At 44.5% G+C, this 14,982-nt stretch overlaps 1 protein-coding gene across 1 annotated transcript in view; it reads left to right on the top strand.

Moving 5' to 3' along the window:
• GARNL3 (GTPase activating Rap/RanGAP domain like 3) overlaps positions 1 to 14,982 on the top strand; it is a 264,692-nt gene that overhangs the window by 164,063 nt on the left and 85,647 nt on the right. The window contains exons 5-9 of the mRNA XM_082263321.1: positions 3,579 to 3,678; positions 5,294 to 5,412; positions 9,433 to 9,497; positions 9,600 to 9,663; positions 13,933 to 13,959. Coding sequence (XP_082119447.1) covers positions 3,579 to 3,678; positions 5,294 to 5,412; positions 9,433 to 9,497; positions 9,600 to 9,663; positions 13,933 to 13,959 — 375 coding nt within the window. The remainder of the gene's footprint in view (positions 1 to 3,578; positions 3,679 to 5,293; positions 5,413 to 9,432; positions 9,498 to 9,599; positions 9,664 to 13,932; positions 13,960 to 14,982) is intronic.

The following is a 14,982-nucleotide window of genomic DNA, read 5'->3' as shown; positions in this document are numbered from 1 at the left end:
TGAAAGAGATTAATACCTGTATCATCAGTTCCATTTAGTGGCCAAAATGAAGTATAGATTTCTGAAATACCTCAATTAGAAATCAATAGGCCACTGGATGAAGCTGATAATACAGAAACGAATCTCTTACAAAAATGACGGCGACTTTTAATTTAGCTTGCACTAATGTTTCTGACATTCATCCAATGAATGTTTTATAAAAAAGACTACCTAATACAGTGGGGAAAATAATTATTTCACCCCCTCCAGATTTTGTAAGTTTGCCCACTTACAAAGAAATGAAGGGTCTATAATTGTGATCATAGGTATATTTTACATGATAGACAGAATATCAACCAAAAATCCAGAAAAAACACATGATACAAATTTTATAAACTGAGTTGATGTTCAGTGAGTAAAATAAGTATTTGATCCCCAAGCAAAACATGACTTGGTAGTTGGTGGAAAAAACCCTTGTTGAAAAGCACAGTAAGACGTTGTAGTTGGTTACCAGATTTGCATACATCTCAGAAGGGATTTTGGTCCACTCTTCTTTTCGCTGTCGCTTGGCAAATTCGAAGTTTCATCTCCCTCCATAAATTTTCTATAGAATTAAGGTCTGGAGACTGGCTAGGCCATTCCATGACCTTGATGTGCTTCTTCTTGAGCTAGTCCTTTGTTGCCTTGGTGGTATGTTTTGGGTCATTGTCATGGTGGAATCCCATCCACGACCCATCTTCAGTGTCCTGGCTGAGGGAAGAAGGTTCTCATCCACGATTTTACAATACATGGCCCCGTCCATTGGCCCCTCAATGCAGCAAAGTCGGCCTGTACCTTCAGCTGAGAAACAGCCCCAAAGCATGTTTTTACCTCCCTGCTTGAATATAGGGATTGTGTTCTTAGCCAGTATTTTTCTTTCTCCAAACACGGCGAGTTGAGGTAATGCCAAAGAGCTCAATTTTGGTCTTATCTGACCACAGCACTTTCTCCTAATCCTTCTCTGAATCATTTAGATGTTCATTGGCAAACTTCAGATGGCCCTGTACATGTGTCTTCTTGAGGAGGGGGACCTTGCGGGCGCTGCAGGATTTCAATCCATGGCCACGTATTGTGTTATCGGTGGTTTGTTTGGTGACTGTAGTCCCAACTTTCTTGAGATCATTCACAAGCTACTCCCGTACAGTTCTAGGCTGATCCCTCACTTTTCCCATGATCATCCTTACTCCATGAGGCAAAATCGTGCATGGAGCTCAAGACCGAGGGCAAATGATGGTTATTTTGTATTTCTTCTATTTGCTTATAATTATTATTATATTATATATATATAGACAGTACAAGTACAATACACTTTAATAAAGTAGGAATCAGAGGGCCCTGCTCATTAGAGCTTAATCCCTCCAACCAACTGTCTCCTTCTCACCAAGCTTCTTGCTGAGGGTCTTGTAGCCCATTCCAGCCTTGTGCAGGTTTACAATCTTGTTCCTGACGATGTGAATGGAAGAAAGATTCTGTAAACAGGTGTCTTTTATACACATAACGAGTTGTCGTTAGGAGCACCTTCTTTAACCACTTGCCGACCGCCGCAAGTACATATCAGCCCCGGCCAGGCAAAGTGACGTATGGGTACGTCACTAGCCTGTCACTGGCTTGTGAGCCAATAGCGGGCGAGCGCGCGCCCGCCCCGGCTCGATCCCTTACAAGTCAGTGCGTGTGACCAGTGGACCCGATGTCCGCCGGTCACTCGCGATCGTTCACCGGGAAGGGAGAAAGGCAGGCGACTAATGTAAACAAGCCGCCTGTCATTCTCCCCTGTGTAAAAATGGAGATCAGACGGTTCTACTATGTAGGACCGTTGATCTCTGTTTTTACAGTAGTAGCCATGTCCATTCACAGTTAGAAACACGCCCCTAGGACACACTTAACCCCTCCCTCTCCAATACAGTTAACCCCTTCCCTGCCAGTGTCATTTTTGCAGTAACAGTGCATATGTATAGCACTGATTACTGCAGTAATGTCACTGGTAACCCCAAAAGTGTCAAAAATGTCAGTCAAGGGTCCGATCTGTCCGCCGCAATGTCGCAGTCCCGCAAAAAAAATCGCAGATCGCCGCCATTACTCGTTAAAAAAAAAAACACCAAAAATGACAAAAATCTTTCCCTTTGTTAGTAAACGTGATAACTTTTGCATAAACCAATCAAAATACGCTTTTTGCGATTTTTTTTTTTACCAAACTTATGTAGCATAAAACAGATTGGCCGAAAATGTTAAAAAATTTTGATTTTTACATTTTCTTTGGGGGGAATTTCATATAAAAAATTTGAAAAATATTGTTATTTTTGCAAAATTTACGCTTTTTTTGTTTATAGCACATGATCAAAAAATCGCACAGGTGATCAAATACCACCAAAAGAAAGCTCTGTGGGAAAAAAAGGAAGTCAAATTCGTTTAGGTACAGCATCGCACGACCGCGCAATTGTCCGTTAAAGTCACGCAGTGCCGAATCGCAAAATACCCCCTGGTCAGGAAGGGGGTAAAATCTTCCGGGGCTTAAGTGGTTAACACATACTGTAGCCAGTCTGTGGGAGCCAGAATTATTGTTGGTTGCTTGGGGATCAAATCCTTTTTTTACTCACTGAACTACATCTCAATCTATAACATTTGTATCATGTTTTTTTTTTTTCTAGATTTTGGTTAATATTCTGTCTTTATCATTTAAAATATGCCTGTGATAAAAAGTATAGACCCTTCATTTCTTTGTAAGTGAGCAAACTTCCAAAATCTGCAGGAGATCAAATAATTCTTTCCCCCCCACTGTATTTTTAATATATACCATTATGGCATTGAAGAGTATTTGTTTGGAATTCATTTTTAAAGTTGAAGTTCAAGAATACCATATAATTCAGTCTTGAGATCATTTTATGCCAGTAAGGAGAGGGCTATAGATTGCACCCCTCCCTGTAATCTCACTGATGTGAGTGCTGATGTCAGGCGATGCTCTTTGCACTGAGAAGAACTATCTCAGAGAGATAAAACAGACCAATACATTTCTTGTTTGCCCTGTTTCATCTTCCTCTTTGATATCCTAGAATTTTATTGTTTGTGATGTAAATCCATTAGAGCAATGAAATGGGTGAAGAGACATTTTTATGTTTGTAAGAGTGGATTAGAGGGAAGCAGATGTACTGCCATACACCGGGGGACGCTCTTCCTTCTGTAGGATTCCTTTCCTTCAGCCATTCAAAGTCACCTAGTGCCTGAAACATCACAGAAACATACCAGCCCAAAGCACTTGTATTATTTGTATTTATTTATGTAATATATTGTGTGTTTTTAATTGTATTTTTCTACATTTTTACTCCTTGAAGGCTGCTTAGTCTTTGTTAAATCTAGTACCATATATAATTTATATTGCTGTTTATAGTCCTCATCAATTGTATTGTTCTGTTCAGAGTGTCTATCATTGGTCATATTGCTCTGTTAATAATCTATATACAATAATTATGTACATTGCTTCTGTTACAGACAGAGGTGTATTGCCAAGGACCACACTATGAGTCATGAGATCTCTGGCTTTGACCCATGTCTTTTGTGTGTTACAGAATACAGAATTCACGCCGGGTATATGGAGGAGAACAGACGTACACCTGGAAAACCCAGAGTATCACACACGATGGTACTTCAAATATTTCCTCGGGAAAGGTGTGTATGTTTCAGCCAAATTTTCACTTTTCTGCACTGTCCCTATTACAGACAGAACACACACACATACAGTATATATATATATATATATATATATATATATATATATATATATATTTATACAGTATATAAAGTGCTCAGCATAAACGAGTGCACCCCAACAGATTTGTCAGAAAACCTTTACTTTCCTTTCAGAATCAACATTTTCTATGGGACAGTATACTACAAAATACTCCCACAAATAAGGGCCATTGATTGCAATCAATTTGTTGATTTGCATACACAAAACTTATTTTGCTAACAGACTTATTCAAGACCATGTTGCAAAAATGAATACACCCCAATGAAGGTCTGAGGGCTCTTTCACAGGAGCGCTCCGATCAGATCCGCCTGTCAGTTTTTTAGGCGGGTCTGATTGAATGCTGTCCCTATGGGGCAGCGGATGTCAGCGAGACATGTCCTCTTACACCCGCTGCCATCCGCATCCGATCCTGTCCGTGAAATCCGGACAGATGGAAACCCTATTTTCCATCCGTCCAGGGGATCGGATCAGCTGGGATCGTATGAGAGCGGACCGCCTCCCCTCCTCATCCGATTCCCCCATAGAGGTACATGGGGCTCTAACAGCTCCCTCTCTGCACACAGAGCGGAGAGGGAGCTGTCACCTTCCAAGTCAGCGGGGATCTGTGTTTACGATCCCCTGCTGAGCAGCACAGATTCGCCTACGGATGCGGACCGTGTGAAAGAGCCTTTACGAGCAAAGCTAAATTTTAGACAACAAAATCCTAACTAACAAGAATTCAACTACAGGTGAGTCTAATTATTCATGAAACAGGTGTTCAGCACACAGTTGATTATAAAAAGGTGTTACTTAACAAAGAAAACTCCTTTCCATTTCATGCTGTCAGCAATGGCACCACATGGAAGAGAAATGTCACAAGGCCTGAGAAAGAAAATGATTTCTTTACACGAGAAAGGTGAAGGCTACAAGAAGATCAGCAACGCTTTATTTATCTATCAGAATACTGTAGCAAAAGTGATAAAAAGTTTAATAAAGATGGAATTGCAACCATTTCACAGATATGTCCAGGCCGTCCACGGAGGTTAACACCACGACACGAGGGTCTTCTGATGAGAAGGGTTGGAGAAAATCGCCATGCAAGTTCATGATCTGAACCCAATCGAACATCTATGGGGAATTCTGAAGAGACAAGTTGAGCATCACTCTTCATCCAGCATCAAGCCTCTAACAGAGGTTGTTCTGGAAGAATAGAAAAAAGATAGATGTTGCAATATGTCACCAACTTGTTCATTCCATGCCTAGAAGACTTGGTGCTGTCCTTACAAATCATGGAGTTCATACAAAATACTAGATGTAATAGTTTTTGTTGCAGGGTGTATTCCTTTTTGCATTAACTAGTTTGAGTAAAATTTGAAGATTTTGTAATCTAAGTTATACTATTAACCTTACTTTCATGTAATGAGCTAAACAAATGTTCTATTAAACTCAGTTTTGTCAAAATTTCAGAAACTGTTCTTGTGTTAATTGAGATAGTGATTAAAATCTTAATTTTCATGTTAGTGAATTGTGTTATGCGTTTATGTCATTGAACAGTTCACCAGAACTACATAGGAACCGATGCGGAACGAAACCCATTTTTCCTATCTGTGGTCCTCTCCGACCAAAATAACCAGCGCATACCACAGTACCGTGCAATCTTATGGCGGAAAACAGTAAGTGGGATATATTATTACTGATGCTTAACACACAGGGCAGACTGTCAGCTTCTTCTTTCCATTGATGACGGAGTATAATAATATTTACTAGAAAAGTTAAAAGTCCTCTGACATTTGCCTCCACTGTCAGCCCATGTGAGATGTTTACCCAGACTGATTGTTATCCCCGTATGTGTTTGGCTCTGTACTGCCTTCTGTCTTTCTCCTCAGACAGATGGTGCAGCTGAAGAGTTGCTGGACCTCTGTTTTTGTGTCAGTAGGTGAATGCTGTGTGTATTCCTGCTGTTCGTGTGATAAGGAACTTCAGTGTGCAGCTGGTAGAGGCACTCTGGGATATTTAAGGTGGGGGCAAGGGAATGAAGGAGACGGACTGCCTTTGCATCAGTGAAATTTAAAGCTCCTTGCTAATCCATCAAATTTCCACTATTACTTGGGAAAGCTGACATTAGTATGTTGGAAAGTCTGCTGCATAATGGGAGGACATTGCCGCTTCTATATACCCCTCCCTTTCGTTGCCTGCTCACCACCTGATTTAAAGTGATTGTAAAGTTCATTTATTTTTTATTTATATATTAATTTATAATAATAATGGTATACTTACACGCCATGTTTAATAGAATTGCATAGAGCGGCCCTGATGTTCCTCTGCTGGGGTCCCCCACCAGTGCTCCTGGTTTCTCTACTTGGTGTGCCACCATAGGAATCCGCTTCCTATGGTGGCACACCTGCAGACTTGATCGATAGACACAGACAGCGCAGCTTGGCCATGCTCCCTCCCCACTGAGTTTGACTGATAGCAGTGAGAGCCTCAGCAAAGCCTGTGAAAGCAGAGACAGCTGCTACAGACAGGCACAGCGCTGCATCAGGTGAGGGCCCTGGTAAGTACACTGCTCAAAATAATTAAAGGAACACTTTGAGAACATACCAGATCTTAATGGGGAAAAAAAAGAATGCTGGATATCTATACTGATATGGATTGGGTAATGTGTAAGGAACAAAAGCACGGCACATTGTTTAATGGAAATGAAAATTATCGACCTACAGAGAGGACTGAATTCAAAGACAACCCTGAAAATCAAAGTGAAAAATTATGCAGCAGGCTAGTCCATTTTGCTGAAATTGAATTGCAGCAACTCAAACTCAGTACTCAGGTACTCATTAGTTTTTTATGGCCCCCAAGTGCTTGTATGCATGCCTGACAACGCTGGGGCATGCTCCTTTTGAGAGGACGGATGATGTCGTGGGGTTTTTCCTCCCAGATCTGGACCAGGACATCACTGAGTTCCTGAACAGACTGAGGTGCAACCTGGTGGTGTCAGATGGACCAAAACATAATGTCCCAGAGGTGTTCTATTGGATTTAGATCAGGCGAGTGTGGGGGCCATTTAATGGTATCAATTACTTCATGCTCCAGGAACTGGCTACTCTTGCCTCTTGAGGCCGGCATTGTCATGCACCAGGAGGATCCCAGGACCCACTGCACCAGCGTAGGGCCAGACAATGGGTCCAAGGATTTCATCCCAATACCTAATGGTAGTCAGGGTGCCAGTATAGGTCTGTGCGTCCCTCCATGGATATTCCTCCCCAGACCATCACTGACCCACCAAACCGGTCATGCTGAACAATGTTACAGGCGGCATATTATTCTCTATGGCTACTCCAGACCCTTTCAAGTCTGTCACATGTGCTTAGGGTGAACCTACTCTCATCTGTGAAAAGCACGGGGCGCCAGTGGCGGACTGCCAATTCTGGTGTTCAATGGCAAATGCCAATCGAGCTCCATGGGGCCAGGCATTGAGCACAGGGCCCACTTGAGGACCTTGAGCCCTCAGACCACCTTCCTGAAGTCTGTTTCTGATTGTTTGTTCAGAGACATTCACACCAGTGGCCTGCTGGAGGTCGTCTTTTAGGGCTCTGGCAGTATCCTGTTCCACCTGGCACAAAGGAGCAGATACCAGTCCTGCTGATGGATTAAGGACCTTCTCCGGCCCTGTCCAGCTCTCCTAGAGTAACTGCCTGTCTCTAGGAATTTCCTCCATGCTCTTGAGACTGTGGGGGGTGACACAGCAAATTTTCTGGCATTGGCACGTATTGATGTGCCATCCTGGAGGAGTTGGAATGCTTGCGCAACCTCTATAGGGTCCAGGTATTGCCTCATGCTACCAGTAGTGACACTGACCCTCGCCAAATGCAAAACTAGTGAAAAACAGTCAGAAAAGACGAGTAGGGGAAAAAATTCCAGTGGCCACCACCTGTAACCATTCTGTTTTTGAGGTTGTCTCATTGTTTCTCATCTAGTGCCCCTGTTGTTAATTTTATTAACACCAAAGCATCTGAAACTGATTAACAACCTCCTTTGCTACTTAACTGACCAAATCAATATCCCAGGAGTTTAACTGACTTGATGCTATACTCTGATTTAAAAGTGTTCCTTTAATTTTTTGAGCAGTGTATAAGTGGGGTTGAGGGGACTTACTGCTACCTAAACATTTTTTTACCTTAATGCAGGGAGTACATAAAGGTAAAAAACATTTAGGCTTTAGAACCACTTTAAGCCCTAAAAGCCAACGAACATGTCAGGGGGGGGGGGGGTAATTTTTGCTATACATGTGCCTGTGCATTTTTTTTGTTTATTGTGTCATTTCTGCTGCATGGGCAAAGTTTTGCAGCCCACACATGTGTCTACTCCATACAGCTGCCTTTACAATTTAGGGGCTAAACTTCCTGTTTTAACTGCCCCCAACCACAAGTATAAACTAGACCTTAAAGCGGAGTTCCGGCCTATTTTGCAACTTTAGTGATTCCTGGAGTGCTCGCTATGCTGATCAACAATTGGGCATTTTCAATTTTTTTCGGGGGCCCCTTACCTTATTTTCAGGGCATCTTTGATTGTACTTCCTCCTTCTTCCCCCTCTGTGGCCACGGCCACTGAAATCACTTCCACCTTTGCATTGCATCCTGGGAGCTGTTTGTCATCACTCCCAGGAGGCTGGAATCAGGAAGAACTCCCAGAACACTCCCTGAAATCAGGAAGAAGGACACAGCAGATTACACTGCGGCTTCAGATGCCCACATCCAAGATGGCCACGCTCAGACAGCATTTTTAAAAGTAAGATTTTGACTAAAATCAAATACTGTACACCTTGTAGGTATGAGAAAAGCGGTTCTGTAAAGGGCAATGGATTAGTATTACAGGGGTATCTTTAGTTAAAAAAGGTATTTGAGGCCGGAACTCCGCTTTAATGTTGGAATTTGTAGACAATATTGTACATAAATACAGGGCTTTTTTTCAGCTTGAACTTGGCAGAACTCCACCTTTTGGCTTAGGCCCCCGGCTCCCTGCTTACTACTATCACTTGTAAACACAAAATTCCAGCTTTTGTGTTTACAAGTGACAGCTTGACTCCCAGTGGCTCCAATAGATCTGATCTCCTGAGCGGCTCTCACTGAGTGAAGGATGGGGACAAGGGAGATGCAGGTGCCTAGGGTGCAGTGCGGATGCTGACACCCCCACTGGATGATCTCCCTGCAGGTGAGAGAGCTACCTACAGTGTGCTGGAAAGTACTAGAGCTAGCTGGGTGCTTCAGTTTAAAATAGCAAGAAAAGTAAGACATGTGGAAGATGATGTGTGTGCTGCACTCTTCACACAGCGCACCCCTGAACTCTGTACCTAAGGCACCCAGAACTCTGCACTCTGTGTTAGTTCCCCTCCCCCACACTCCTGGTATTAAAGGCCCTTTTAAGACCCTCCCACTGTTATTGAAATTTGACTACACCCACTATTTAATGCGGTGGTTGATTTCCTGCACCTATTTTCTGAGAATAAAAGTCCTGCATATATATTGTAGTGCGTTTGGACAGATTTACATAAAACTTGGGGGTGAAAATCCCAGTGAAGTGACAGTGGAGGAAAACTCGATACATTTTGCACAGCGAAGAATAAGACTTTTTTTATATACTAGCTCCATTATGTGCTAATGAATCCCTTTATTAAAGTGCTTTCTCTTGTTTGTCAGGGTACACAGAAAATCTGCCTTCCATATAGCCCAACAAAAACATTATCGGTGAAATCTATATTAAGGTAAATATTGTTGCAGTGTGTCAGGTCGGTGTGTGACATATGTGACGGTGTATACTCTGGCCAAGATGTGTAGGGCTAATTTTACTAATATTTCTGTTAAAGTGCCATGAATTTGGACAGGTTTGAGAAGAGTCCTCGTGAAATTCTTAATCCAGAGATTCAAAAGGTAAGAAAGTGTTTTACCTGGGCAGATCTTTGTATTACACGTCTCTGTCTGCAATCTTATCTCTATACATGTAACGCAATCATTGTGTCTTTATATCAATCATATGGTGTATGTACAGCCCAATCTAAAGAAAAGTTGGGACTGTAAGTAAAAAAGTGTGTGTGTGTGTATGTATGTATGTATGTATGTATGTGTAAATATGTATATGTATGTTGTATATATATATAAAATATCTACTAGTGTTCTTTCCGTGATTGTAGGACTTCCCTCCCCATTGCTGGACTGTGAGCATGTCACCAATTATAGATGAGCTAAGGTAGAACTCGCCTCCATCCTAACCATGGCTATCTAAGGGGCTGCTGGGGTGGGCTGCGCCCCCACAGATTTTAGTTGCCCCCCCAGGTCAGCCACTCTGTGGACATTCTGGGGAGGAGAGGGCAGTCTGCTGCAGAGAACTAAAGTGAAAAAGTCAGCTGAAAAGAGACAGAGGCAGACAGGAGATAGCTGGGAGGTGGTGTGGGTTGTGATGTGCTCTCACCCTCCTCAATGCAGAATGGGATACAGGACAACTAGATTGGATGTACACAGTTTGATTACCCACCCCGTACCCACATTTCCTGCTGCTGGGAGATGAGCAGCCATTGGAGGAGTAAGGGGGCAGGTAATCAAACCCAACAGCCCAACATGTAAGAGCGATCCTGTGTCATGTGATCCTGTGTGTTATGACAGATGCACAGCACAGCCCATACCTCCCCTGTTGGATTTCCTGCCGGGGCCTGTAATTTTGGGGGGTAGGGGGGTGGTGAAACTTACAGGTGGGGGACTTGTACTGATAACACAATGGGGGCAAAGGAGGGGTAATAATCATTTGTGCTTTGGAATGACAAATTTGTGGAGGAAGGGAGAGGGGTGGCTATTTGTGCTAAGAAGGGTATATTAGGGGGGAGGATTTGTGCTAGGAAGAGGAATGGGGGGTATATGTGCTAGGAGGGGGAATTTTTACTAGAAAAGGGTGGGGGGATTTTGGCTAAGATGGGGAATGGGGGGATTTGACCCCCTGTACCCTGCTCTTTTGACCCCTGTACACTGCCCTGCAAACCCCTGTCCTCCGCTTGCTGACCCCTGTCATTTGTCCTGCTGACCCCTGTTCTCCATCCTGCTGACCCCTGTCCTCATCCCTGTCCCCTGTCCTGCTGACCCCTGTCCTCTGCCCTGCTGACTTCTGTCCTATGTCCTGCCTATCCCTGTCCTCTGTCCTGCTGGCCCCGATACACTGCCCTGCAAACCCTTCCCTGCCATACTAACCCAGTCCTCTGCTCTGCCAACCTCTGTAGATTGCCTAGCAGACTATTCTTCTCTGCCTTGCTGATCCCTGTCATCTGCCCTTGTGACCCCTGTACACTGCGCTGCTGACCCCCTGTGCTCTGTCCTACTGACCCCTGGCTTCTGCCCTGATAACCCTTGCTCTCCAGTCTCCACCCAGCTGACCATGTCTTTTGCCCTGCTGACGCCCTGTCAGTGGCGTAGCGTGGGTTGTCAGCACCCGGGGCAAGGCAAGTAATTTGCGCCCCCTAACCCGCGGGATTTTAGCACTCGAGTCTCTTCCACTAGATTAGTTAAAGAAACCCTTACCCCTTAAGCACATGTATTGTTTGTTATGAAAATACTGATGTAATTAAAGTAAAATGCATCTAAATACAAGTTTGAATGACCAGCGTGCCCCCTTTTATTGCAGTGAGACCAGCGTGCCCCCTTTCAATGCAGTGAGACCAGCGTGCCCCCTTTCAATGCAGAGTGACCAGCGTGCCATGCCCCCTTTCAATGCAGAATGACCAACGTGCCCCCTTTCAATGCAGAGAGACTAGCGTGCTGTGCCCCCTTTCAATGCAGAATGACCAGCGTGCCCCCTTTCAATGCAGAATGACCAGCGTGCCCCCTTTCAATGCAGAGAGACCAGCGTGACCCCTTTCAATGCAGAGTGACCAGCGTGCCCCCCTTTCAATGCAGAATGACCAGCGTGCCCCCTTTCAATGCAGAATGACCAACGTGCCCCCTTTCAATGCAGAGAGACTAGCGTGCTGTGCCCCCTTTCAATGCAGAATGACCAGCGTGCCCCCTTTCAATGCAGAATGACCAGCGTGCCCCCTTTCAATGCAGAGAGACCAGCGTGACCCCTTTCAATGCAGAGAGACCAGTGTGCCCCCTTTCAATGCAGAATGACCAGTGTGCCCCCTTTCAATGCAGAATGACCAGCCTGCCCCCTTTTAATGCAGAATGACCAGCGTGCCCCCATTCAATGCAGAGAGACCAGCGTGCCCTTATTAAATGCAGAATGACCAGTGTGCCCCCTTTTAATGCAGAGAGACCAGCATGCCCCCTTTCAATGCAGAATGACCAGCATGTCCCCTTTCATTGCAGAGACCAGCGTGACCCCTTTCAATGCAGAATGACCAGCGTGCCTCTTTTCAATGCAGAATGACCAGCATGCCCCCTTTCAATGCAGAGAGACCAACGTGCCCCTGTTCCATGCAGAATGACCAGCGTGTCCCCTTTCAATGCAAAGAGATCGTCGTGTCCCCTTTAAATGCAGAGAGACTTACCTGCAGCGGCGGCTTCTCCTCTGTTGCCCGCATTTCCTCGAGTCCTCCCGCCTCCTCCTTGGCCAATGGCATGCGTTTGCCTTTCGGCCAATCAGGAAGCGGGTCTCGGACCCGCTCCCTGATTGGCCAGGAGGAGGATCCGTGTGACAATAGCGAGTTTTCATTCGCTATTGTCACACAATGGGTGGGCTTGGGCGCACTGCTCTGCGCCCTGGGTCCACCATTTTTTGAAGCCTATTAGAGCCTCTGGCTCTGATCAGGTGATTTAAAAAAAAACCCACTCTGACAGCGCCAGGCTGCTGACTCACTCGCTGCTAAACTGACTGAGCAGTGAGGAGAGGCGGTATAGGCGGGGCTTGGCTTGCAACGCCACCCCACCCTACACCAATGGACAGGTGAGGCACAGTCCAGCCCCGACCCGCCATTTTTAGCCATAGGGCGGTTGCGCTGGACATCTCCCAGCCTAAAGATGGAGGCAGCCGCAGACAGTATGTGAACTGTGTATGTCAGAGTCAGACAGACAGAGTGACACTGCGGATGCGCCCCCCCAGATGTTGCGCCCGGTGCGGCCCGCCCCCCCTGCACCCCCCACGCTACGCCACTGCGCCCTGTATACTGCCCTGCTAACTACCTGTCCTCTGCCCTGCTGACCCCCTGCACACTGCACTGCTGACTCCCTGTACTTTTCCCTACTGCCCGCTGTATACTGCCCTTACCTGATAATCCGCTGTACATTGCCCTACAAACTAATGGCCTTTGTACCCTACTCTACACCTGCTGACCCTATTCTGTGCCTTACGTATCCCCTGTACACTGCCCTACCTATGCCTATACACTGCTCTGCTGACCTTGCACCCTTGGCCCCCCACTGACATTTTTAACTGCACCCCCACAACTGCAGTCTGGATCCGAAAGTCTCATTCTTTTATAGTCCAAATAGCTGCAGGCTGGGTCATTCACCACCCTTGCAGCATGAAGGGGAGGGATGCTGATGACGTCAGTGTCCATGTTTGACTATATATGGGCATGTTTCCATATAAGGACACTGACATCACCAGCATCCCTCTCATTTGTTTTACATGTGCTGTGGGGCATTGAATGAACTGGCCCACAGCTGATTGGATTACAAAAGCATGCGACTTTCAACTTCAGATAGAGTTTAAAGGATGCCGGAGATTGTCTTTAGTCATCATTCATACCATTGCACAATAACAGCTACCTTTGCAGTCCTGCTCTTAGGCTAGGTTCAGTGCAGTGGTGACTTAATCCAATTTTCAGTGTGATTTTGTAGTGTGTTTTTGATGCATTTTTCATATGGATTAATTTTTTTTTTTTTTAAGGAGACTGTACAAAACTCTTGAAACTGAAAATTGCATCAACATTCGTTTTTCATGTGTTTTTGGTGCATTTCCATTGAAGTCTATGGGCCACAAAATTGCACTGCATCGCACCGAAGTGGCACATGTACTTTCCTCAAACCCGCATAGCAGTTGTTTTGCATTAATGTGAACAGGCACCATTGAAATCAATGTAACTTCCATTGTTACATGATTCTGTGCGACCCAAGTCGCATCTGAAATAGCACTAGTGTGAACCAGGCCTTAGTGATGCTTGTGTTGTCTCTCTTTGCACATCTGCTCTTATTGATGCTTGTGTTATCTCTCTGCAGGATCTGCTGGTTCTAGAAGAGCAGGAGGTACGTTTTGCTTTGCCATGTCTGGTCTTCTGATTTTAAAGGGTGATCTTGCTGATGGGAAGTTTGACAGCATTTGTTCATGTACAAAATAATTATTAGAGTACATGCACACCTCTGCGTTTTGGGTGCATTTGTGTCCCTGTTGAACATGCATACTACTGGCAACCAAATATGCAGAAAATAGGGTTCTTTGTAAAGCACCATAACACTTACAGTGGATATAGGAAAGAATAATCCAGCTGTATTTACTACTGCAACTGATAGAACACCAACGTGTCAGAAACAAAATTAAAAAATGCGGAAAAAGGTGCCCCTTATTTCAGTATTTTGTTGAACCACCTTTTGCTTTAATTACAGCCTTTAACCACTTAAGCCCCGGAAGATTTTACCCCCTTCCTGACCAGGGGGTTTTTTGCGATTTTTTACTGCGTGACTTTGACGGACAATTGCGCGGTCGTGCGACCTAAACTAATTTCACGTCCTTTTTTTCCCACAAACAGAGCTTTCTTTTGGTGGTATTTGATCACCTGTGCGATTTTTTGATCATGCGCTATAAACAAAAAAAGTTCGTAATTTTTGCAAAAATAACAATATTTTTCACTTTTTTTTATATGAAATTCCCCCCCAAAAAAATGTAAAAATCAAAATTTTTTAACATTTTCGGCCAAATTGTTTTATGCTACATATGTTTGGTAAAAAAAATCGCAAAAAGTGTATTTTGATTGGTTTGCGCAAAAGTTATCGCGTTTACTAACAAAGGGAAAGATTTTTGTCATTTTTGGTGGTTTTTTTTAACGAGTAATGGCGGCGATCTGCGATTTTTTTTGCGGTACTGCGACATTGCGGCGGACAGATCGGACCCTTGACTGACATTTTTGACACTTTTGGGGGTACCAGTGACATTACTGCAGTAATCAGTGCTATATATATGCACTGTTACTGCAAAAATGACACTGGCAGGGAAGGGGTTAACTGTATTGGACAGGGAGGGGTTAAGTGTGTCCTAGGGGCGTGATTCTAACT

This window comes from Pelophylax lessonae (genome assembly GCF_965119305.1).
Source record: "Pelophylax lessonae genome assembly, chromosome: 7".
Classification (NCBI taxonomy): Eukaryota; Metazoa; Chordata; class Amphibia; order Anura; family Ranidae; genus Pelophylax; species Pelophylax lessonae.
The sequence above is the reverse complement of the archived record's forward strand: the minus strand, read 5'-3'. Positions and strand labels throughout refer to the sequence as shown.